This window comes from Petaurus breviceps, unplaced genomic scaffold (genome assembly GCF_028583685.1).
Source record: "Petaurus breviceps papuanus isolate PSGF00001 unplaced genomic scaffold, PetGlider_PUasm1.0 216, whole genome shotgun sequence".
NCBI lineage: Eukaryota > Metazoa > Chordata > Mammalia > Diprotodontia > Petauridae > Petaurus > Petaurus breviceps.
In genome coordinates this window covers 7,618,617-7,643,118 of record NW_027185867.1, presented here as the reverse complement: position 1 = coordinate 7,643,118, position 24,502 = coordinate 7,618,617, and the positions used below count along the sequence as shown (strand labels likewise).

Genomic DNA, 24,502 nt, shown 5'->3' with positions numbered 1-24,502 from the left:
GTTAAGTGACTTGCCCAAGGTTATGCAGCTATTCCTGCTGCTGCATCTTAAGAACCCTTTTACCTTTCTCCTGGACTTGTAGCAGAAACTTCCTATTTTTTTCGGTCTTTAGGATCTGAGTTACTTGATAATAGGAATTATCTTTTTTGCTTGTATTCCTCATGCTTATCACATAGTAAATGCTTAGTAAATGTTTTTTATTCATTCATTCAGTACCTGTGAGTAACTCAGAATGCTTGACAAAGTCTAAAAGACATCATATTATATAGAATCCTAGGGTTGAGGATGTTCCTCATTTTATATTTGAGGCTACCAATATATGGACAAGTGAACAGTGTCATAAATAATGATTACTCAAATGTTTAGAATTTGATAATGACAAAAGTAGAACTTGAATTCAAAATTTTTTCTAGTGCTGTTTTTTAGGTGCATGACTGTTTATTTTATTATTTATCCTATTGTATTAGGAGCTTTTAAAATTTGTATTTGTTTTATTCTGTGTAATGTACATTTCCTGACACTGGTAAAGTCTTAGTCCATTTAAAGCCACAAAGTGACTGAATGTAATTGTTTTACATTCTGAAATTGTTCATCCTTAAGTTGTTTTATATAGTATTTTTTTTAAAAGAAAGAACATATCATAGTTTTAATTTCATTTTTGCTAAATTGTTTGTCATTGTACAGAGGGTGTTTCTTTCCATTTAATTTGATTGAAGTGAAAAAAATTATTTACATTTGTCTGAATAATCATAAACCCTTATGAAATATAGTTTTTCTTCTCTCCCCTTGTCCTCACATATTTTTGTTGTTTTGTTGGCAGAAACAGTAGTGCTGTAAATACATACATATTTGAAATTCTTTTTCTTTTTGTAGCACCTGAAATTTATAACCTTGAAGTATCCTACTTTGATAGTATTTGCTTGAATTCTGCATATTTTAATACGTCTTTTAAAATAAGTTATCTCGGGGAGGCCAGGTAGCACAGCGAGTAAGAGCACCGTCTCCAGTGTTGGGATGACCTGGGGATCGAATCTGGGCTCAGACACTTAGCACCCACCCAGAAACACCTGGCTGTGTAAATTTGAGCAAGTTACTTAACCCCAATTGCTTAGGGGCGGCCAGGTGGCTCAGCAAGTAAGAGCACTGGCTCCAGTGTTGGGATCATCTGGGCTCAGATACTTAGCACCACACCCAGAAATAACTGAGCAAGTTACTTAACCCTGATTGCTTTAAAAAAAAAATAAGTTATCTCTACAAAAATGGATATAGAATATTATTTCTGAGTTTGCACACTCACTTGTTAGATTTCATTTATTAGCAATTTTTTTTCTCAGACTCCTTGCTTTAAATAATTGATTCAGTTTGATGTTGTGCTGCTAAAGATCCCATTACAGTTTTTTTCAAAATATCAAAACAGTGATTTCATCATGCCTAAGTGATTTGAAACTCACCATTGCTTCATTAGAGCATTATGTTAAGGGTATAGCATTATGATCTTACAGTGTTTTAGTTGCTGAGTTTGTTGGTTTTACATGGTATTATGAAATGAAGATCTCAATTTGTATGTTTTATTATTCATTATATCTACTGTATTGTATTCAATTCCAGCTGTTTGTTTTTCATATTTTACTTACACATAGACATTTAAATTATTTGGAACTTTGGTTACTTATTATTTGGGTGAAATCTGAAATCACTGTGGAAACAAAAGTTCAGACTTCTGAGCATATCAGTTTATTAAATGATGTATGCTATTTGCATTGTAAATAAGGACCAGGCCTCCTCAGCTTTGCACTGGACCCCAAATAGAAGGGAAGACATTAAAAGAAAACAGTTAATAGGATATAAGCCAGGATACAAGATTAGGTAATATGATTTCTAATTGGAAGAAAAATTAGGGGCTTTCTGAGTTGGAAGGGAACAGATGTAATTCTCTGAAATCAGGGCTCAGTTACCCCAAGTAACTGTATTCAATCAAAGGAACAGGAAAACAGTAACTGATTGACCAGTGTAGGGATAGTTTCCAGATAAGACAGGGCAGCTGGTGGTGTAGTAGATAGAGTGCCAGGCCTGGAATCAAGAAGACTTGTCTCCCTGAGTTCAAATCCAGCATCAGACACTTATTAGCTGTATAACTCTGGTCGAATAACTTCACCCTGTTTGCCTCAGTTTCCTCATCTGTAAAATGAGCTGGACAAGGAAATGGCAAACCCCTCCCAGTATCTCTGCTAAGAAAACTCCAAATAGGGTCACAAAGAGTCATAGAACAAAAATGGATTGCTTGAAATGTATAATTGTGAGAAAATTCCTTGCATAACCTGGGTCCTTAGTTAAGCAAACATGTAAGGGGTGGTTCAGCTTCCCAGCCAAGTAGGGATAGGTTCAAACAATGCAATGAAGTTTTCTCACAGGACAGAAATTGAACTATACCCTCATTTGAATAGAAAGGGGACTAAGCTAGATCCATAATTGAGTCACAAGATGGAGTCAGTGCGGTTCACTTGGTTCTTATAATTCTCTCTTGGATGTGAAGAAGAAACTTTGCATTTCATTTTTTAATCAACCAGCATTTTTAAAGCACCTGCTGTGTTCCAGACACTGTACTTGTCTTGAGTAAATTCAGTAAAGGTAAACTAAAGTACACATGCCAAGCAAAATCAGTATATTAACAGTGATACATATAACTGTTAAGAAAGTGGGTCAGACTGGCCACCTGAGTAAGACCAGTGAACCCAACGAGAAGGGGGGCCCTCTTTATTGACATTCAGGAAAGAAGGGTATCTTGGTAGTCAGGGGACATTATAGTAGGCCATACTGAGAAAAGTGGATTGGCGTTCAGGTATGAATAATCAAACCTCTGTATTGTGGGACCCATCTGCCTCTTGTTATCTTTGCTAGGAGATCAAAACTATCAGACTTGTCCCCTTGGAAGGGATAAAATCTCCTAATTACACAGAGACAGGCAAGGAGAGATGACTTGTGTTTTGGGGGTGGCACCAGGTCAAGCTAGTTGGAGTTTACAGAAAACAGGCAGATTTCCCAGGGGCTAATAGTATGAGTGATACCAATATTACCTTTTAATTATACCTTTAAATTAATTTAGAGGCAAAACTGCATTTCTGACGTAAAAAAATGTGACTTGAGTCAGTTATTAAGGGATGCAGAATAATTTTAATTTTCCCACACTGAGGATACAGAGATGAAAGGTAAACAGTGGGTGGTTCAGGAAGAGATTCTTGTAGGAGGTAGTTCTTAAGCCATTTTGAAGGCAAGTAGGAATTTTAGTAGTTTTTGTTATTCAGTCATGTCTGTTATCAGTCAAAATCAGTGTGCTCTGTCTAGGAAATAACCATGTTTGTTGGAGATCCAGGAAGTTTCATGATCTTTATTTTACATTTATTCTGTAGTGAATAAATGGGTAGCCTCCTGAAAAAGACTACCAAGGATCAGACAAAGTCAGGCCCTTTTTATGCTCCTTTCATTTGACTTTTCTGCAGTTCCTCCCTTCAGAGCTGGGATTGGCTCCAACTCTTCTGGGTTACAACTCTCCTGACCTGCCCATTAAGCACATGTGTTAATGAAAAGTCAGTGACCATCCCCCAACTGGTCCAAGTCAATCTAGCTCAGGCCCTGCTTTACAGATTTATGCCTTCCTGCATGTAAACACCCATTGTTCCTATAGAATCTGTGGAAACCAAACTGCCAGCATTTCTCACGTCTGACTCTTTTGTGACCCCATTGGATTAAGTGAGAATGAAGAGTTGAGGTTGGCACCAAAATGGCAGATCTCTGTGACCAGAAAGAAGGTGTTGCTCCCTGCAAAAATAAGGAAATTTCAAAGAGGGGATGAGTTTTAGGGAAAGATAATGAATTATATCTTGGACATGCTGAATTTAAGTTGCCTTTAGTACAACTAGTTTGAAAAGTCCAGTAGTTGGTGATGCAAGACTGTATCTCTGGAGAGAGACTAGTCTTGTTTTGGGTGTCATCTGCATAGAGATGATAAGTAATCCATGGTACCTGATGGGGTCACCAAGTGAGAGAGTGTAGAGTGAAAAAAGAAGAGAAACTAGGATTGTACCTTTGGGAATGTTGATTTGGATGAACTAGCCATGGAAACTGGAGATGACTCCCTGATGCCTGAGTAGGAGAGAGTAGTATTTTTTTAATGTAATGAAAATCTTGATAGTCTATTGCATGTGAAGAAGGTGGGGAAGATGGTTGAGTAGGTCAGAAAACTTCACACACTCCAAATTTCCTCCACAAAAATAGACAGAACCTTGCCTCTGCTGTAGAGCTGCAGAAATAAACAAAAGTCTGTAGTTTGGCCCATTTGAATTGTAAACACCTTGAGGCAGACTCCTTGGGATCAACCAACAAGAAGCCCTAGGGTCAGCCTCTGCCTTAAGAACATATATGTGTGTGTGTATGCATATATATTTATATATTCACGTGTGCATGTATATGTATGTATGTATACACACATACATATATATTGATGGAGAGAGAGATTGAGATTGTGGGTGAGTATGTGTGAGATGTGGATATAAACTGCGGGTTAAAAAGGGTTAAAAAGAATTTGGAGGGTTGCTTTTTTGTGAAGCCCTAGAGCTTATCCTGTAACTTGAGGGCATCCTAAAGTCCTTTCCCTCTTATCTTGAAATACATAAAACTTCTACTTAACCAGTACCAAAAGAATTGCTTTTGTCTCTCTTATCATATATTCCCCCTGTACTTTAATCTTTAACCTGTGTCCCCCTGTCCTGTCCTTAAATCTTTAAGCCATAAAGAATTCCCTTTGTCTCCCTCCTCTTATCCTTTCTTGTCCTGTGTCTTTAATCTTTAACCCCGATAAAAACCTCTAAAGTTACATCATCATTGTGAAGCCTCTATATAAGCATAACTCCCCCAAATATCGGAAAGTCCTTAGCTTTCTTGCTAAGGAGGTCCATGTAGCTTTTGTAACAAAGCTCCCATTGACTCTGGAGAAGGTCTAGGTGAATTTTCACACTCAAACATCTGTCCCAAATCTGACCTGAGCGTGAGGGGGGGGGGGTCCGATAACTGAGCTGTTGCTGTTGTTGTTGCTTGTCCTTCCTTCTTGAAGAGGACGTTGTCAGCAGATGGCCCGGAGGGCAATGGGAGACCATGGTCTTTTTAAAGCTAAGGTCTCAGTTTGGCTCAGGCAGTGTTCACTCAGTGGTTAAGGCTAGGTAAGAATTGAAGCAAAACATGGCCTCTTTTACATACCATGTTTCCCCGATAATAAGACACTGTCTTATTATTTTTTTGGACAGAAAAACACCAGAGGGCTTATTTTCAGGGGAAGGCTTATTTTAATGAACATTGACAGCAATTTTAATAAACAGGTAAATGTGAACAAAAAAATGTACCTTTATTCAATAATGAACAGGATGACGCGCTCACTGCTGCAGCTCTGATTGGATGCAGCTTGGAGCGCGGTGTGCGTTTCACGGGGGGAGGGGGGGACGGTGCATACAGAGGGTACTGTAATGTAGCGTGTAGTGTAGGGGATCACCTTCACTACAGTAGCAATCTCAATAGGGCTTATTTTCGGGGGAGGGCTTATTTTAGAGGAATCTTACACAGTAAGGGGAGGGCTTATTTTCGGGATAGGTCTTATTATCGGGGAAACACGGGTCAGAAAAAAAAATCAATCTGGGAGGGGAAGACCCTCAGGGTTTCTGGCCAGAACTGAAACAATTTCTATTTACATTTATTCTGAGCAATCAGGGCCCAAACAGTGACCCTATGGGCTTGGGCAGGGACCTGTTGTTGGTCAGTCAATGAGGGGAATTTGGGTTTAAGGTGTGGTACTTAAGAAAGAAATCTAGCCCTTAAGCCCCAAGATATCTTTGGAGGTTTGAGTGATCAAAATTTACATTCTTTTGGGCAGAGCATCTGCAAGTAAGGGTATAATATATGGACAGAGGGAGAGGAATGAGGAAAAGGGAGGGGAGAAGCAGCTGTATTGCCCAACTGGAACTGGCCAGTTAGGCCTCCAGTGGGGCAGCTCATGCTACTTATAGGTTGTTGTTTGTCCTTTGTTTTTGGAGAGGACCATGACATCAGGAAGGTGATGCCATGACTTGCAGGTGAATTGGATTTAAGTGAGGGATATCTGTGCAAAGTCACCAGCCTCACTTTCTCCTCCTGAGCCACTTGGTTCCAGTGGTAAGAAATAGATCAGAACAACTCAAGATGGCTTCCTGATGGTTGAGTAGGAGAAGACTGATGCACCTTCCACTGTCGAGGGTGCCAAGCACAGCTGTGCTGTCCAGATGTGGTCCTGGACTGTGGTTTGGGGGAGAAGGAGCTAGCACATGCCAGATCAAAGGGAAGGGGGACCATCCTGACTGTGGGCACTTGCAAGAGAGCAGAGTCCCTGGTTTCACTTCTAGGATGGAGAGAACAGTTGAAGTTTGCAGCTGCCAGAGAGACCACAGGGAGCAAGAGCATTTGTGGGACAGCATGGTTGGGGGGTGCTTATCTGGGACTTTGTGGTAGTGGAAAGGAGTGCCCAAGATTGGGCTCCTGGACGGGACTCAGAGAACAACAATAACAATGACCTGAGGCTTGGGGCATGTTCCCCACACCCCTGGACTGGAACCTGACTGTAATACTAAGCTGCTAAAAATAAAGCAATAAAAATGAAGATGAGTAAGCAAAAGATTAAGAACCCAATCATAAATAGAAGATCTGAGTTTATATCGAGAGGGAGATAGGGGAAATTAAAAAAAAAACATTCCTTTTTTCAGTGAGAAACATCAAAAGGTCACAAGCCTAAAAAGAGTTCTCGGAAGAATTTAAAAAGTACTTTAAAAGTCAAATAAGAGAGATCAAGGAAAAATTAGGGAAAAAATAATACCAAACTGAGAAAATAAAGAAAATTATGAAAAGAAAGTCAGCTAACTTGAAATAGAAAATCAAAAATTTAAGGAAGAAAATAATTCTTGAAAACTAAACATTTAGCAAGGAGAAGCTAATGATGTTATAAAACACCAAGAGATAATAAAATCAAAGGAAAGACAAAATAGAAGAGAATGTGAAACATCTCATCTAAAAAACAACCAATATGGAAAACGATTGAAGAGAGACAATATAAGAATTGTTGGACTACCTGAAAGTTATGATGATAAAAAGCATAAATAGAAAAAATCTACTAATCACACCCTGATCCCAGTAGGAAAACTTACAGGACTATCATAGCCAAGTGTCAAAACTTCCAGGTTAAGGAAAATAATGCAAGCAACAAGGAAAAAAATTTAAATATTGCACAGCTACAATCAGAACTATACAAGACCTACCAGGTTCTGCATTAAAGGATTGTAGGTCTTGGAACACTATATTTTGTAGAGCAAAAGAATTGGGGTTACAACCAAAGGTAACTTACCAAGAAAAATTAAGTATAATCCTTAATGAAAAAAATGAAAATATAGGGTAAACAATAAAGACCAGTTACAAGGGACTCAGTAAGGTCAAACTGTTTATATGTGAAAATGTTGTCAGTACTCTTATGACTGCCATCATTATTTGGGTAGTTTGAAATAAAGGTTTGGGTTGAGCTGTGTACGCTGGGGTGATTCTAAAAAAACAGCTGTGTAGGAAGAGATAAAAAGGAGTGATTATTTTACACAAATGAGGCTTAAAAGGAAGTCTTGATATAGAAGAAGCAAATGGGTTAAAGAGAGAACAACATATAAATCTAGACAGGTGTTCTAAACTTAGAAAGAAATGAGGGCCTGGGGGCCAGACTCTATGAGTCAAGCATTATATTAATAATGAAGAAGTTAAACCATCACATAATACAGGCAGAGTTTTGGAGAATTCCCCCAAATTTAAACACAAACTTAATTTTCCTCCTAAAAACACAGGACAGTATTCCGAAAATACATTTGCTGGAGAAAAGCTAACGCCATGAAAAAGAAAAAGAAATGGCAAAAAAAAGTGGAAAAAGCAAAAAGCAAATGGAAAAACACAAATAGAGAGTCAGTCTGGGACTTTTTTACTTGTTGGATAATTTGCTAATAAAGTTGTGTTTTATTTAAAAAAAAAGGAAGGTACTTTTAGAAGGGTGTGTAGATTAAGAATTAGGAGGGGGAGGTGACAAAGAAGAAACTTTTAGAAGGATAGGTTGATTGAGTGGAGGGACTCTTAGACTGGTGATTGGATTAAGGAATTGGAGGGTAATCTAAGGGGTGGTGAAGAGGGATAGGGTAAATAGGGCAGAAGGATAGTGTAGAGAAATGGAATGGAGGGAAATATGGAACAGCTAATTATAACTTTGAATGTGAATGGGAGGAATTTACCAATTAAAAAGCAGAATGGTAATAGAATGGATTAAAAATCAGAATTCAGTAATTTCAGGAAGTAATGAAAGTGAGAGATACATGCAGTTAAAGTAAAGGGCTGGAGAAGAATTTGTTATGTAAAAAAAGCAGGGATAGTAATCATAATCTCAGACAAAGTTAAAACTGAAATAGATTTAATTTAAAGAGAAAAATAATGAAACTGTACTCTCTCACCAATATTATTCAATATTGTCTTAGACCATTTAAAATAACTAGACAATAAAAAATACCTGAGAGTATACCTGTCAAAATAGACACAGCAACTGCATGAACATAAATATATAACACTCTTTATACAAATAAGGTCATATTTAAATAATTGGAGAAATATTTATTTTTCACAGGTAGACAAAATACAGGTTTACCTAACCCATTTATTCAGTGCCATCCCACTTAAATTACTAAAAAATTATTTTACTGAGTTAGAAAAAATAAATAACAAAATTCATTTGAAAAAAACAAAAGGTCAGAAATTTCAGAGAAACTTTTGGGAAAAAAAAGGGAAAAAAATGTAAAAGAAGGAGAGTTAGCAGTACCAGACCTTAAACTATATTATGAGACAGTAAATATCAAAATTATCTGGTACTGGCTAAAAAATAGAAAAGTAGATTAGTGGAGCAGAGAAAATAGATGATACATAGTAGTAAAGAACTGTAGTTTTTGGAATAAGAATTCATTGTTTGGTATGTATTGTTGGGAGAGCTAGAGAACAGTCTGGTGGGAATTGGGCATAGACCAGTATATTAAACAGTGTAACAGGGTGGGGTCAGAATGGATACATAACCTAGATATAGAGGGAGATCTCACAAGAAAATGAGAAGAACATGAAACATGTTAGCTATCAGACTTTTGGACAGGGTAATAATAATAATAATATATATATATATATTTATCAGAAACAAGTGATAGAGAGCATTGTTGAGGTATAAAATAGATAATTTTGAGTATTTTAAATGAAAAAGTTCTTGTATAAATAAAACCTGTTATAGCCAAAATTAGGAGGAAAACAGAAAGTTTCATAGTCTCTCAGATAAAGGTCTCATTTTTCAAGTATATAAAGAATTTTGTCAAATATATAAGAATACAAGTTATACCCTAATTGATAAATGGTCAAGGACAGCAGTTTTTTTGATGAAGAAAGCAAAACCATATGTATAAAAAATAGAAAAAATACTCTAAATCATTGTTGATTTGAGAAATGAAAATTAAAACAACTTTGGATATCATCTGTCAGATTGGCTTAAATGATAAATGCCTTTCAATTATAGAATGGCAAAGCAAGCTATGGTATATGATTGTGATGGAATACAAGAAATGATGAGCCACTTGATTTAAAAAAAAAAACATGGAAAGACTTGGACCTATGAAGGAAGGTGCTATCTGTCTCCAGAGAAGGAACTGACAAATAGATACATGCACAGTATGGTCATATATATATATGAATGTATATGTTTATAGATGTATGTATATGTATATATGTATTCATGTTTAATAGTAGCCTTCTCTAGTGTGGGGGAGGAGGGAGAGAGAAAAAAAATAAAAAGTACACAGCAGAGAGCAAAAGAAAACCTAGAAGAAAGCACAGAACTGGGTAGCTTTAAAAACAATGTGTAGTATTTATTACATAGGTTTTCTTGAAATGGTAATGTATCATTCTGTATTAAATTCTTATGTTCTGCTGTGTACATGGAAATGTTTTTTTTTCTTTTCTCATTTTGCATTTAAGTTTAAAATGAACAATTTTTTTTTACAAAAAAGTGTGGAAGACATTTAATCTTTTTCACTTAACAAGCATTTTTAAAGCATCTACTATGTTCCGGTCACTGTGTCTATAAACATTGATGATATGATAGAAATAGTCTGTCCTCACAGAGTTTGCATACTGTTGGGAGATGTTGTAAACCTCTGTTTACAAAATAGATGCAGTTAGTCTTCAACATTAATGCATTTAACTTCTGTGACCTCAAGCATTTGTGTTATTTTATTAGTAATATCATTTTCACTTTTGTGTTGGCAACCATGCACATTCATGCTGTGCATTGTAGAGAAAAAAAGTAAGAGGCATGATGAGTGCTAGTTTGTGGAGCAGCTGGTATCCTATTAGAGCTCCCTGTGAATTTGTTGCATATTTTCATTGTTTGCCTTTAAAACTCAAGTTTTATGTTGCAATCATGCCCCCAAAGTGTGGTGTAGGACGTTTGGGTACAAAGATGATGATGAGACCTTACCAGTATTAGTGTTTGCTAACAGTAGCGATCGAAGTCTCAGCAATTTCTCCCTTGGTTTTCAGAGGGCGGCCAAGGTAGAAAAATTTACAGCAGTATAGTATCCAGTACAACACCCTCACACTGCCATCTGAAAAGTAAGATTCAGGCTAAAAAAAGGTTTAGTTTTAAGAATTTTATTTACTCTGAAGTTTTTTATGGTACTATAGATTTCATGTGTTATGAAAAGTGAATATTGTCTTAAATTAATGTGTGGTTTTTCTTTTAGATGTTAGAACAAAAGGTGTCAGAATTTTAGTGATTACTAGCAAGAAAAAATGTCTTGCATATTACCAGTTTTATTTTGTGTGCTGTATTTTATGAATTATGTCAGGGTTGCTGTGTTAGGAAAAGTACATACTTTCAGAATTAACATTTTGTTATAAAGAAGTATATTCAGAAAAGTGTATTTTTAGCAATCTCTAGTGGAAGATTGCAGTTTTTGGTGGTTGTGTAATTCTAGCCCTCTATTTTCCATATGTTCAATATACTAATATTTGCATTTTTTAGTTTTGTGGTGTTTTCTAAGGTCAGCATTCCTGTGAAAATTGAGGATGAGCTATTTGGTGGGAGAAGCCAGTAGTAGCTGGAGGATCACTGGAAGATATGTAGGAGGAGAGGGGTGGCTAACAGGATCAGAAACTGCAGAAAGGTCAAAGTAGATTAAGAATTGAGCAAGGTCTTGTAAACAACATTTTGGAAATCATTGGTCACTTTGGAGAGGGCAATTTCAGTAGAGTGATAAGAAGCTAGCCTGAAAATGGTTGAAGGGATAGTGAGAGAAGTGGAAACAGTGAATATAAACAACTTTTTCTAGGAATTTGGCTGACAAAAGGATGAGAAAAAATATGCAGCAAAATAATTTCTTGACAGCTATTAAACGACTTGTATTAAATACATTTCTGGAATAGGATGGGAGTTTTTAGAAATTTTCTTTTAGAGGGCCTAGTAGTACAACTGTCATTGACAAAAATTGAGTTTTCTACAGATTTAAAGCCTTGCTTCAGTCTTAATTCTGTTTAGTAAGAACATTGTTGCAAACGTCTTTGTAGGATAGACTAATATTTTTCTCTCTTGCAAAATTAGTTTAAACTTTATAACAATTCTTTGTTATACTGGTTCAGTTCCAGATGTTAGCCTCGCCAACTATCATTCTGGTTCTGAAGCTCTCTACAACAAAGGTTGTGACTTCTGTTAAGGATAATTTGTGGATTAAATTATTGAATTACATACAGTTCTTTAAAATTATATTCTTTTTTTCCCCTCTCAAAATAACCAAATATATGAATTCTGCAGTATCGGAGACCATGTTCTGGAGGACTTAGCCCTATGACCTCTGGAACTTGTCTTTGGAGGCTACCCTTACTCCCATCCTGAATGAAGTGTATTTCAAATGGCAGTGTCCAGCGAGGATTCACTTTACTCTCCAGGCATCATCTTCTCATGCCCTTCAGATTGACTCAGATCCTAAACTTTTGAGTACCCCTCCCTTTCTGTTTTTGAAACCATCAGTATTACCACTGATTCCAGAAATGGTGTCCTTTTCCCCTTCTGCTTACCATACTTTTACCTTCCTAAATCAAAATGCTCTGCCTTGGCCACCAACTACCTTGTAAGTGTTGTTTTCTGTTAAGATATAAACTCCAATTGAAGGTGGGGACAGTCTAGTTTTGTATTTGTACTCGGAACCCCTAGTTCAGTGCTTGACACAGTGCATGCTTACATGATGCATACTTTTTCTTTTAGTAGTTTATTTTTTAATAAAAATTTTAAATTCTGAATTTTACAAATACCAGGAAAAGAGCATGTCTACATGGAACACTTAAAGAAACTATGAATCTCTTTTCCATATGGTTTGCTTTTATCTGTATTAAATATGCATATATATATCACATTTCATATATGTATGTTATACATATTACACATTATATTTGTAAAATAAATGTTAACACATTACTTTAAAATTGTCTTGCTTATCTCTACTTCCTTTTGAACTTGGTTCTCTTCTCCCCTGTGAACTTTTCAGATTACTTCTTTGGCTTTTCTTTTCTTTTTTTTTCCTTATTACCCCCTCTGCTCTTTCCTTAGTGCTCCCTTTCCAGTTAAAAATAGAAGGAAAAATACTCAAAACAAATAAGCATAGTCTAAATATATCTGCAAGGTGACCTTATCCAAAAATGTACATCTACTTTCATGCCTTGCATCCATCCTCCTGTGTCAGGAGGTGGGTAATATGCTTCAATGTGTCCTCTGGAAATGTGTTTGGTTTGACAAGAGTCTTTTGAAGTTTTTATAGTTATCTTACAAATAAGTCTTTAGTGTTGACCATTACTGAATTATTCTCCTGGTGCTGCTCATGTCACTCTGTATCTTTTCTTATTGTTTTTACTTCCCAGCTTTCTCTGAAATAGTGTTTTTTGTTTCTTATGGGGCAATAATATTTCTTTTTTTAAAGTAATGAGTTTTAATTGATGTTCTGTTTTTTATGTAACTATGGTTTCTACCAGCAATTCTTGCCAGTATCCTTTCCCCTACCTCTCCTCGAGAGCCATCCCATATAACAAATAGTATGTTTTTAAGGGAAAAAAAAGTAGTAAAAAATCAGCTTAACTGATTTTTGAAATCTGTTATTGAAATTAAAAAAGTCTCAAACTATGTACAATGTGAAACATTTGTGAACCTTCTAGCTCTGCGAAAGGGTGGGTTTGGAATATCTTCTCATATCTCTTTTTTGAATCATGTTTATTTTTTGTAATTTTGCAGTAGTCACTTTTGACTTTTTTGTGTGTGGTTCTTTTCATTTACATTGTTGGAGTCATAATATTGTTTTCTTGGCTCTGCCTGCTTCACTTTGCATTACTCCATGCTTTTCTTTATTCTTCTTATTTGTCTTTTTTTTTTTTTTTGCTTTTTGGAGGGCAGTTGGGGTTAAGTAACTTGCCCAAAGTCACATGGCTAGTTTTTGCTTATTTGTCATTTCTTATGCACGATAATATTCTATTACATTCACATACCACAATTTGTTTTGTCATTCTCCAACTGATGGGTATTTATTTTGTTGCCAGTTCTTTGCTATCACAAAAAAATGCTGTTATAAATATTTTGGTATAGATGAGGTCTTTGGGGTATAAGCCCAGTAATGGAATCTCTGGGTCAAAGGATATGGACATTTTAGTTACTTTATTTGCATAATTCCATATTGCTTTCAAAATGGTTGTATGGATTTGCTGTTCCACCAACAATGCACCAGGATGTCTGTCTCCGCATAACCCTCTAACATTGGGCTATTTCTTGGTTCCAGGATGCCTGCATAAACTTGATGGCTCTTTGCACATATGCATTCTGCTGAGGTCTTTAGTAGATTCCACCAGGCTGAGTGACTCCCAGTCTGTGACAGAGTGATTTAAATACTGCTTACTGCTGCGCACTAGGGAGAGCTCTGTCCCTTCACCATACAACTTTATGAATTTATGCAGCTATCCTGAAACATATCTGTGACCTGTTGGGAATTAGTTCCATTTCAGAGTTACAGTTTTAAAATAGGTGTCCGGAAAAGTAGAGAAACAGACGTGATCAGTGAGCTAAGTGACCCAGCGGATAAACCACTGGGCTTGGGGTCAGGAACTCATTTAGGGGTGAGGCTCAAATGAGATAATATTTATGAAAAGTGCTTAGCACAGTACGTGGCACACAGTAGGCACTGTGTTATCTCCTTTTTACTAAATGAATACTTGCTATACCAAATTCAAATATGCTAAAGCAAATGTTAGCTATAATGAAGTTCTACCTTAGCTGCATTGAATGATTTGCTGATGAATACTATAAATATTTTTATGAATATGAAAGAATGCATATTCAGAATCTGATATATGTGTATATGTAGATATATGTGTGTGTACATGCATATATATTTGTAGAAAGTAATTTTTAAAGTTGTTAAAATATTTCCTGCATGGAAAGATTAGTCCTAAAGTACCCTAATTTTTTTTTTTTGGAGGGCAGAGAAAAGGAAACTAGTCTTTGCAACAATTATATGGTAGATAATATGGGTCTTCTTGTAGTAATTTTCCAGATGAGAAAGCTGAAGTTTAGAGAGCTTAAGTAACTAATCAAGGTCAAACAGTAACAGTAAAAGTAAGGGAATAAATCAGAGAATAATAAAATCAGGGTGTTTTCAGACAGTGTATTCAGAAAATAGAATCTTCCACTTAACATTGGATTTTTTTCCTTATATGGTTCATTTTATGATGAACCGAAGGTTGATTATTACTCTCTTTAGAACATAGAATATAGAGGCAGACTAGTTAGGTCCTCTAGTTAGGCCAAGACCTCAGTTTCTGAACTTAATTGCTTATTTTTATTAGCTTATGTTCCAATGGTTAACTATAAAGACAAATGAAGTATTATTATTTATTTTTTTAATTTTTAAATTATTAATTACCAGACATGTAACACTGACTTCCGTAGTGTGTGGAAACTAGTTATTACTTATTAATAATAAGTCATAATTCTAAAGTAAGAAGTATGGCTACTTATATTATTAAATTCATTTCTACAGGCATTTATTGTCTGCTATATACAAGTGTTATATTACTATAAAATGCTGTGGGTACAAAGGTAAAAACAGTTCTTTCCTCAAGGAACTTAAGTTCTTCTGAGAGAATGCAACATGTTCATGTATATAAATATGAAAAATATACAAAATAATATAAAATAATTTCAAGGGTGAGAGTGTTGATAATTGGGGACTTTGGAAAAGTTGGCACCAGAATTATACTATGAAGGATGCCAATGTAGGAGGAATAATTAACATTTGTATGCCAGAGTTTGGGTCTAAAGATGTCTTGATAGAATATAATCTTGAGCTGATTGAATTAGATGAATTCTAATAGCGATAAATTTGAAGTGTTATTGTTGGGTTAAAAAAGTCAGCTTCACAGATTTAAGATGTGGGAGGTGTGGCTACATACTAGTTCAGTTGAAAAACATATATTTAGTCAGCAAGGTCAATGTAATTTAACAAACAAGACTTAAAACGTTGTTTTTCAAACCAGAGGAGGAAATAATTCTACTATACTCTGTTATGGTCAAACCACATTTAAGAGTCACTTTTTAGGAAGGACATTATTAAGATTGAAAGAGGGAGACAAAGAGGATGAAGTGCACAGTGATCATGACATATAAGCACTGGTAAAAGGAACTGGAGAAAAGAAGTCTTAGCAGGTGCTGCAGGATAGCTTTCTCTTAAGTATTCAGTGATATTAAATTTGTGCTTCTTGTCCACGGAGAATTAGGCGTAATGGGTAGAGCTTGGAATGATTTAAGTAGTCTCATTGGTAGTTTTTGAGCAAATGCTGGGGCATAATTTATTGTATATATTACAGACAGGATGTTAATGTACATTTTTGAACTCCTGTGGTTCCTCTGAACTTCTATAGTAATAAGTATATCCATTGTGATTTGGTGAATTGAGTCTTCTCTGTGGGCGCTCACCCTGCCCTGTCTACTTTCAATTAAATGTCATCAGTGGTGACTAGTGCCTTAGTTATGTTAATGCTAACATTAACTGTTAACAGTTGTTTAGCCTCTGCTGTTGATATGCAAGAACTTTTTTTTTTGTGCCAGATTTCCTTAGTATTTGTGACCACACTGATACCTTAGAATACACATGTGGAAGATAAATTACTCTTGTGTGTTCTGAGAGATTTTAGATCTTGGTTAATTCCTTTCAAAATTGTTAATGGTACTGGTTGAACAGCTGACATTTTGCAGATCAGTCCTTTTCCCCTTCTTTTGAGGATAAAATAAGAAGAAAGACTACATCTCCAGGGTAAAGTGTAGGGTTATGAGAAATGCCCTTAGTTATTGCTAGCTTTCATAAAGGATATAAGTAACCCTTTTGTTGCTCAATAGCAAATCACTGATTTAGGTGTTTTGGTATTTTTTGTCGTTAAAGCACATGCAGATGACAATCCAGGCTCTCCAGGATGAATTGAGGATCCAGAGGGACCTAAACCAGCTATTTCAGCAAGACAGTAGTAATAGAGCTAGTGAACCCTTTGCGGCAGAACTGACGGAGGAGAACTTTCAGAGGCTACATGCTGAACATGAAAGGCAAGCCAAGGAACTCTTCCTTCTTCGTAAAACCCTTGAAGAAATGGAGCTGCGCATTGAGACTCAGAAACAAACACTGAATGCACGGGATGAGTCCATAAAAAAGCTCTTGGAGATGTTGCAGAGTAAAGGACTGTCTGCCAAGGCTACTGAGGAAGACCATGAAAGAACAAGACGCCTGGCTGAGGCAGAGATGCATGTACATCACCTGGAAAGTCTCCTGGAACAAAAGGAAAAAGAGAGCAATATGTTGAGAGAGGTGGGTGTCTAGCTTATTCATTGTCATTATCCTAGTTTTGTCTTTTGCTTGCATCTCTTCCTAGACACAATTATCTGTTTTATCATCTTAGGGGAGTGAGCATCTCCTTCTGCTTTGAATTTTTCAGTGATGTTTATTTTATTCTACCTACCAAGCAGGGGATGACATTGTCTTGTCTGTGTGCTGACTGATAGTAGGTGTTATCTCTAGGTTTTTTGGTATCTAAAGATTTAGGGACTTAGTTTCTTGTGACCTCTTACATTGTTCTATATGTGGACATAGAGAAGAAGCCAACTGTTAAGAAAAGCTGATCGTTGTTCAATTAAAAAATGAATAAAATAAAACAAACAGCCACTTGTATTTAAGAGAGTTCAGAAAAAGATCTTGGCAGTTATAATGAATGGTCACCCTGTGGTTTCCATGGAAATAGTTACCTTAACTGTAAAAGAGCATTTGATAAAACCATCCACTGCTGGGTTGGTATACTTAGAAAAGTTAGATATGAAGGAATAGTGTCACATACATTTTAAAGAGAAATTCAGTCTTCATCTAATATTCAGTTATCCTTTTTTAGTTTAAGCAAAACATAAATGAAAACTATTCATCTTTGATAGGAAAAAAGCAAAATTAATAGCAATAATAATCTTTGTGATTGATTAGTGTGTTACTTTCATTTGTACATAATAAGACTCTTTTAGTATTTTAGCCTTAAAAAGCAATCCTTTGTAACTAAGAGGATAGAATGTTTTCTGAAATTGTTATCTGTAATAGCTACTTGAAATTTCTTTAGTGTTCAATTCTAGTTGAACATAAATAACCCTTATATTTTTCAGTTTTCTTTATATTTCTCTACGAAGCATTAAATATAATTATATATAGTGTTTTATGAGCTCTGCCTTCACTGTGGCTTCAAAGTGGGGAAAACCTTTATAAATATATATCCTCATAGGATTTAGAGCTAGAAGAGACCCCATGTATCTAACCAATCTCCTTCATTTTATAGATGAGACCCAGAGTGATGGTTAATCAGGATCATGAGAATATTTGCTGTCTTTAGAAGAAAACCACTGCATACTATACATATAAAATGGGATTACTATTTGGAATGTTTATTGAACACTCCTAGGAGAAATCACTGTAATTTGATCTTAATAGGTTCCTAGGAATAATAGAGCAAAAGATGTTATGCAGGTGATTGGACTCGAGACTTGTGGTTTCCTTTATAGCTTTTTAATTTTTTTAAAATCAGAAAAGATATTTGCCCTTATTCTGCATGCTGTAGTGAAATTAACCCTGAAAAGAATTGTCAAGTTTTTGAAGATTAAGATATATTTCAGTTAAAAATGAGAATACATTAAAGTTACCTCTTTAAACTAAAAGAAAAAAAATACAAGAAAACTGAAAGTTAGGGTGTGTTTTTTTTTTTTTTTGCTTTTTGGAGTGTACTTGGGGTTAAGTGACTTGCCCAAGGTCACATGGCTAGTTTTTTTTTTTGTGTTAAGTGTCTGAGGCTGGATTTGAACTCAGGTCTTCCTGACTCTAGGGCTGGTGCTCTATTCACGGTGCCACCTAGCCGCCCGTATTTAAAAGTTTATTAAAAGGAAAGCTGTGGCAATAATAGTTTAGGGAAAGATATAATAACTACTTTTGAAAGGTAGTCATGCTAGGTGGCTAAATTTCAATATAATATGTGGATTGTACAAAAAAAAGAAAAAGATTTTACACAATGTAGTGTAGTCCAAATATATTTAAATTCTTTATCACCTTAAATCTCTACAAATTGGAATGAGTAGGTCTCTAGTCTAGGGAGGCCTATTCCTTTTACCACCCTCAACCCCCATTATTACCTAGTATTTATATTTTGAGTAATTTATTCATTATGCCATTTTATTTGTGTTTTAGCATTTATTATTACATGATCAATTCTCAAAATGTTTTACTCTGAATAGGGAAACATGAGGGAAAGGGGTGAAAGGGGAATAAGAGGTAGGTTAAAGGAAAGGGAGCTGGTGGCACAGCAAGCACATAGAGCACTGGGAGTCAGGAAATCTTACCTTCCTGAGTTCAGTTCTGGCCTCAGACACTTCCTAGCTGTGTGACCCCTTCTCTTCTCTGACATTTCTACCACTCTAGTACAGGCCCTTATCTTCTCACACCTGGACTATTGCAGTAACTTGCTGGTGGGTTTGCCACCTCAATTCTCTTCCCACTCCAATCCATTTTACATTCAGCCTCAAAAAGTGATTTTCCTAAAATGCAGGTGTGATTTCCTCCCATCCCAACACCCCTTTTCATCTCCTCCTTTCCCCCTGTCACCCAATTCCCTACCCCCACTTAAGCTCCAGTAACTCCCTTTTGCCTCCAAAAGCAAATACAAAATGGTCTATCATTCAAAGCCCTTCATAACCCAGACCCCTCCTACCTTTCCTGTACCTTACTCCCTGATACCTATTCTTCAATCCAGTGACACCCGCCTTCTGGCTGTTTCACAAACATGACACTCTATCTCTTGGCTATGGGCATTTTTTTCTGCCTGTTCTTTATGCCTTTATGCCCTCCCCCATTATTTCAGCCTACATACCTTCCTGGCTTTCTTTAAGTCCCAACTGAAATCCCTAACCCCTGCATTACCTTCCTGCTATTAGTTATTTCCTATCTATCCTTTATGTAACTTGTTTTGTATATATTCATTTGCTTGCTTTCTCCTACATTAGATCCGTAAGCTCCTTGAATGCAGGAACTGCCTTTTGCCTCTGTTTTGTATCCCCAACACTTAGCACAATGCATGGCACATAGTAGGTGCTTAATAAATATTGATTGATTAATTAACTGACTATATCAGAATACAGAGTCCAATGACATATTGTTTACTAGAAACACTCAGAACAGAAAAATACACATGGAATTAAAATAAGGGACTGGAACAAAATCTTTTGCTTCAACAGAAGTAAAAAAGGCAAGGGATAGCAATCATACTTTGAGTGAAGTCAGTAGCAAAAATAAGACTTAGTTAAAAGAGAAACAGGGAAACTACAAGGTACAAAGAAAATGAATTAATATTAAACATGCATACACACCAAATAGCATAGCATCTAAATGAAGTTTAAATGAATTACAAGGAGAAATTGACAGTAAAATTATAAATTAGTACCAGTACCAGTACTAATAGTGGGAAGTCTCTACTTAACTCTTTCAGACTATGATTAATCACAAAATAAATAAGAAGGAAGGATCTGAAATAGAATTTTTGAAACGTTATCTCTGATTGACATAAAGGTAGGTTAGATTGTAGAATGGGAATAGAAATGAGTTGATCCTATTTGTCATTGTGCATGGAAACTTTAAAAAATGACTGTGTTTTAGGGCATAAAAACCTCAAAAACAAATGTAGAAAATCAGAATAGTAAGCCTGTCTTTTAAGGGCTCCTGAAAAAATGAAAAATTAATTAAAGATTTAAGATTGTAAACAGTGCATGAGACAGAACAAATCGTGGAAGCAATCGGTGATTTCCTTAAAGATAGCATTTCAGAAGTTTTGGGATGGAGACAAAGCAGTCTTTTGGGGAAAATAAATATGCCTAAATACTTTCATCAATAAAAGAGAAGAAAGGAAAGAACAATGGGTTGGGCATATAGTCAGAAAAACTTAGAAAACCAGCAAATGAAACTCCAATTAAACACCAAAATAGAAATATTGAAATTCAATGAAGAGATTAATAAAATCTTGAAAGCAAAAAAAAAAAAAGAATTTAATTAGTAAATAGTACTAGATACTCACTGGTTTGGGGACCAAACCAATATCTTAAACAAACCATTAGTTAATTTGATTGAAAAAGAAAAGAAGAAAACCAAATTACTGGTACTAACAAGGTGAATTCAAAATTAAAAAAAAAAAACATTAAAAAGCAATTCACCTAGTTGTATGCCAGTAAAACTGACATGCTAAATAAAATGGAAGAATATTAACAAAACCATAAAGTGCCTAGGTTAACAAAACAAAATATAAAGCTCTTAAATTCAGAGAAAGAAATTGAAAAAGTTATATATGGTTTCTCAAAAACAAAACAAAACAAAAAACCCCACTACTATGTCACATGAGTTATATAAGCAAATTCTCTCAATTATTAAATAATAATTAATCCCCAAACTACAGGACTATTTGAAGAAGTGTGTGTGTGTGTGTGTGTGTGTGTGTATGTGTGTGTGTGTGTGGTGGGGGGAAGAGTCTATCAAATTACTTCTTTGATACAAACATGGTCTTGAAGCCTAAGCCAAGAAGAATCAACCTAGAAAAAGAAACCTTATACCCATTAGATTGGCAAAGTGAATAAGAAGAAAATGACATGTTCCAGATCTGTGGGAAAATAAGTACATTGATAGACTGTTCTTGTAGTTGTGAATTGGTCCAGCCATTCTGGAAAGAAATTTGGAACTGTTCCCCAAAAGTTATTAAAGCTTGTCTTTTGTCCTGGTGATATAATTACTAGGCCTCTTTCAATGAAAGAGAAAAAAGACCTGTATGTACCAGAATTATAGTAGCTCTTTCCCCCTCCCCCACCCTTCCCATGACAGTCCCTTCCCTACCTTCTTGGTTGAGGACTTTACCTCATATTTTTCAGAAAAAACTGAGGCCATTCACCATGAAATTCCATTCCACCAAAATTGCTCTCACCCAAGTTACTAATTGCCAAATTCTGTGCTCAGTGTCCTTTTCTCAATCCTTGTTCTCCTTGTCAAGGGTTTTTTGATCACCCTTTTTTTTTTTTTATCACCCTTCCTGATATAGTAGGTCTTAATTAATAAATGTTTATTTATAAATGGTCTTTCTATCCCTAATGCTTAGCACAGTCCCTGACACTTAGTAGGTAGGTACTTAATTGACTGAGTACTCAAACCAGTGAAATCATAAGTCTTTGAATTATTGAAGTAGCTTATACTATATATTACTTAGGAAACATTAATGTGGAGTTTAAAAGAGTTGGGCTCAGCATCAAGATATTTAAATCAGGGGTTCTTAACCTGTGTTTCATGTACTTAAGAAAAATTCTTTTGGTAACTATTTCTGTATAATCAATTTCCTTTAATTTTATTCATTTAAAAAATATTCTCAGAAGGAGTCCATAGGATAAAAATGGTTAAGAATCCCCGATTTATAAATTTTGTTCGATTATGACAGAATTTTTTTTAGTGACTTTTTTTTGGTTTGAGTGATAAAAGGGAGTCTTATCTGGTAAAATTTGATTATTAGGCTACATTTGTATGTGTTTGAATTTTCTAGATAAAAATTCGGTAATTTTCCAGTTAAAAATTGCCATCCTTGAAAAACATGCAGTTTAAAACAAAATTGTAAAAACCCACCCACAAACAAACAAGAATCCACCCAGTATATTCTTTTTTGTTGGGAGATTCTAGATTCCTTATCTTCATCCTGTCTTCTACTCTTTTACTTTGGTTGATGTGAAAATGACACCATCTGGTGGGCAAACTTCAAACGGCAGTAAGTTCCTTCCAGCAAACTAATATAAAAGTAATGCAGAGCAGAAAACCCAGATTGTGCCTACAGCCAAAGAAACCTTACCTGGTCAGGTCATAGACGTTTAGGGCTATTGGCTGCTGAGTGGGTACGGAGTGGATTTAGATCTTGACTTGGTGACAGGAGAACCAGAGTTCAAATCTTGCCCCAGGTAGCTACTAGTTGTGTGAGGCTGGGCAAGTCACTTGGCCTCTTCATACCTCATTTTCCTTATCTATAAAATGAAAGGATTAGACTTAGGGACTTCTAAGGGCCCTTCCTCTATAAATCTGTGACCCTCTATTCCCTAGCAGTTCTGAGGTTTACTGGTGCTGGGGAATAGAGAAGGTGGAATAAGAAGAAAGGAAAGGGTAAGAGGAGAGGGCACAGGAGACTTAGGCAGTTCATTTCCAATTATCATTAATTCAGGAGAGAGATCATCTTATAGTAAGTATAAGAGTAAGAAGAAACAAATAGTGATGACTGGTGATTTACTTCTGAGGTGCGCTGAGGCAAATATTTGTTGCCCTGATGACAAAAAGATGTTTGCCACCTATCTGGGATGTGATGGTTGACTTTCCAAGACTTACAAAACCTTATAGCCAGTGCCATCTTTGCTCTTTAATGTGGGCACAAATGATACTGCCAGGAACAATCTAAAATGGCATGCTGAAGACGATGAAGTCTTGGATGAGAATCTGATTGCCTTAGGAATACAAGTAATTTTTCATCTTTGTTACCTATTGAAGGCAGATCCTTCTGAAGTGAAGATTTAGGAATGCTAGTTAAGAAAATAATTTGAGGGTCAGCTAAGTGGCACAGAGAGTAGATAACTGACCCTGGAGTAAGGAAGACCCGAGTTCAAATGTGACCTCAGATACTTACTAGCTGTGTGACCCTGGGCAAGTCACCTAAAATACTGATTACTTCTCCAAAAAAAAAAAAAAAGGAAAATATAATTTGTAAAGAAGACTTGCCATTTATTGTTCAGTGTTAGCTTCTGAGGTGGTCTTAAGTAGAAATACCATAGTAATTTGAGTTTGGTGTTGTGCTCTTTTTCCATTTTTATCAAATGATATTTGCCATTTTTATTAATAACCTGATGGTGAGAAGGACCTTGAATCTTTGTCATATAAGGTTAGATTGAGGAAGTGAGGGATGTTTAGCCTGGAAAAGAGAAAACTAATGGTTTTAAGTATAATAATAATAAAATAATAACAATAATAATGGCAGTTGTTTGTCCTTTGTTTTCAAAGACGACCAATAAAGCATGGGGTGATGTCTTGAATTTTGTGTGAATTGGATTTAAATTCTTGAATCATCCAAATCCAGTGACAGGACAAAAGTCAGGACGAATAGTGATGGCCTGGGATGCACTGGATGACCTTGGTGTCTTTGATGTCTGACCAAGGTTTGAGTACTCCAGAGCATCTTCTTCCGCTGCCTTTGTGATCTTTGGAATAAAGAGTTCACATCTGCCCATTCTCCTGAGGGAAGTTTTTACATCCTAGAGGTAGACATCTCCCTAACTCCTCTTATGAATTTGAGACCTATTAGTTAACCTCAGCCTGATTTAGCCCATCTGCTAGATTGTTTTACCAGGGTGTGACCACTGGACATACCACTGCTTCTTGGAGCTACTGGGGATACAATTAATAAAAAGAAAGATAGCAATAATAATAGCATTCATATAGTGCTTTAAGGTTTGTCAAGCACTATTTGAAACTGTGTTTGAATTTGAATGACTGTCTTATGTAGGAGGGCCTATCTATATTTGTTCATTTGAGCCCTATAGAGCAGAATCAGCAGCAGTGGGTGAAAGTTGTATTGGTGGAGGGAGTTTCTCATGCCAATAAAATTACATGTTAAGATAAATAAAAATTTTTGTCTCTTATGTCTTATGTCTCCATCCTTTTTTCAGTTATACATGTAATATTCCATTTAACCAAAGGTATGAAAGATCACATCATAATAAAAAAAT

The 24,502-nt window shown here is 35.8% G+C and overlaps 1 protein-coding gene across 12 annotated transcripts in view; it reads left to right on the top strand.

The window, feature by feature from the left end:
• The window catches only part of ERC1 (ELKS/RAB6-interacting/CAST family member 1), a 496,604-nt gene that overhangs the window by 73,467 nt on the left and 398,635 nt on the right, over nt 1–24,502 (top strand). For all 12 annotated transcript variants that reach the window (XM_069094346.1, XM_069094345.1, XM_069094342.1 and 9 more), the window contains one exon: nt 16,593–17,009. In XM_069094346.1, the coding sequence (XP_068950447.1) occupies nt 16,596–17,009 (414 nt within the window). In that variant the 5' untranslated portion in view covers nt 16,593–16,595. The remainder of the gene's footprint in view (nt 1–16,592; nt 17,010–24,502) is intronic.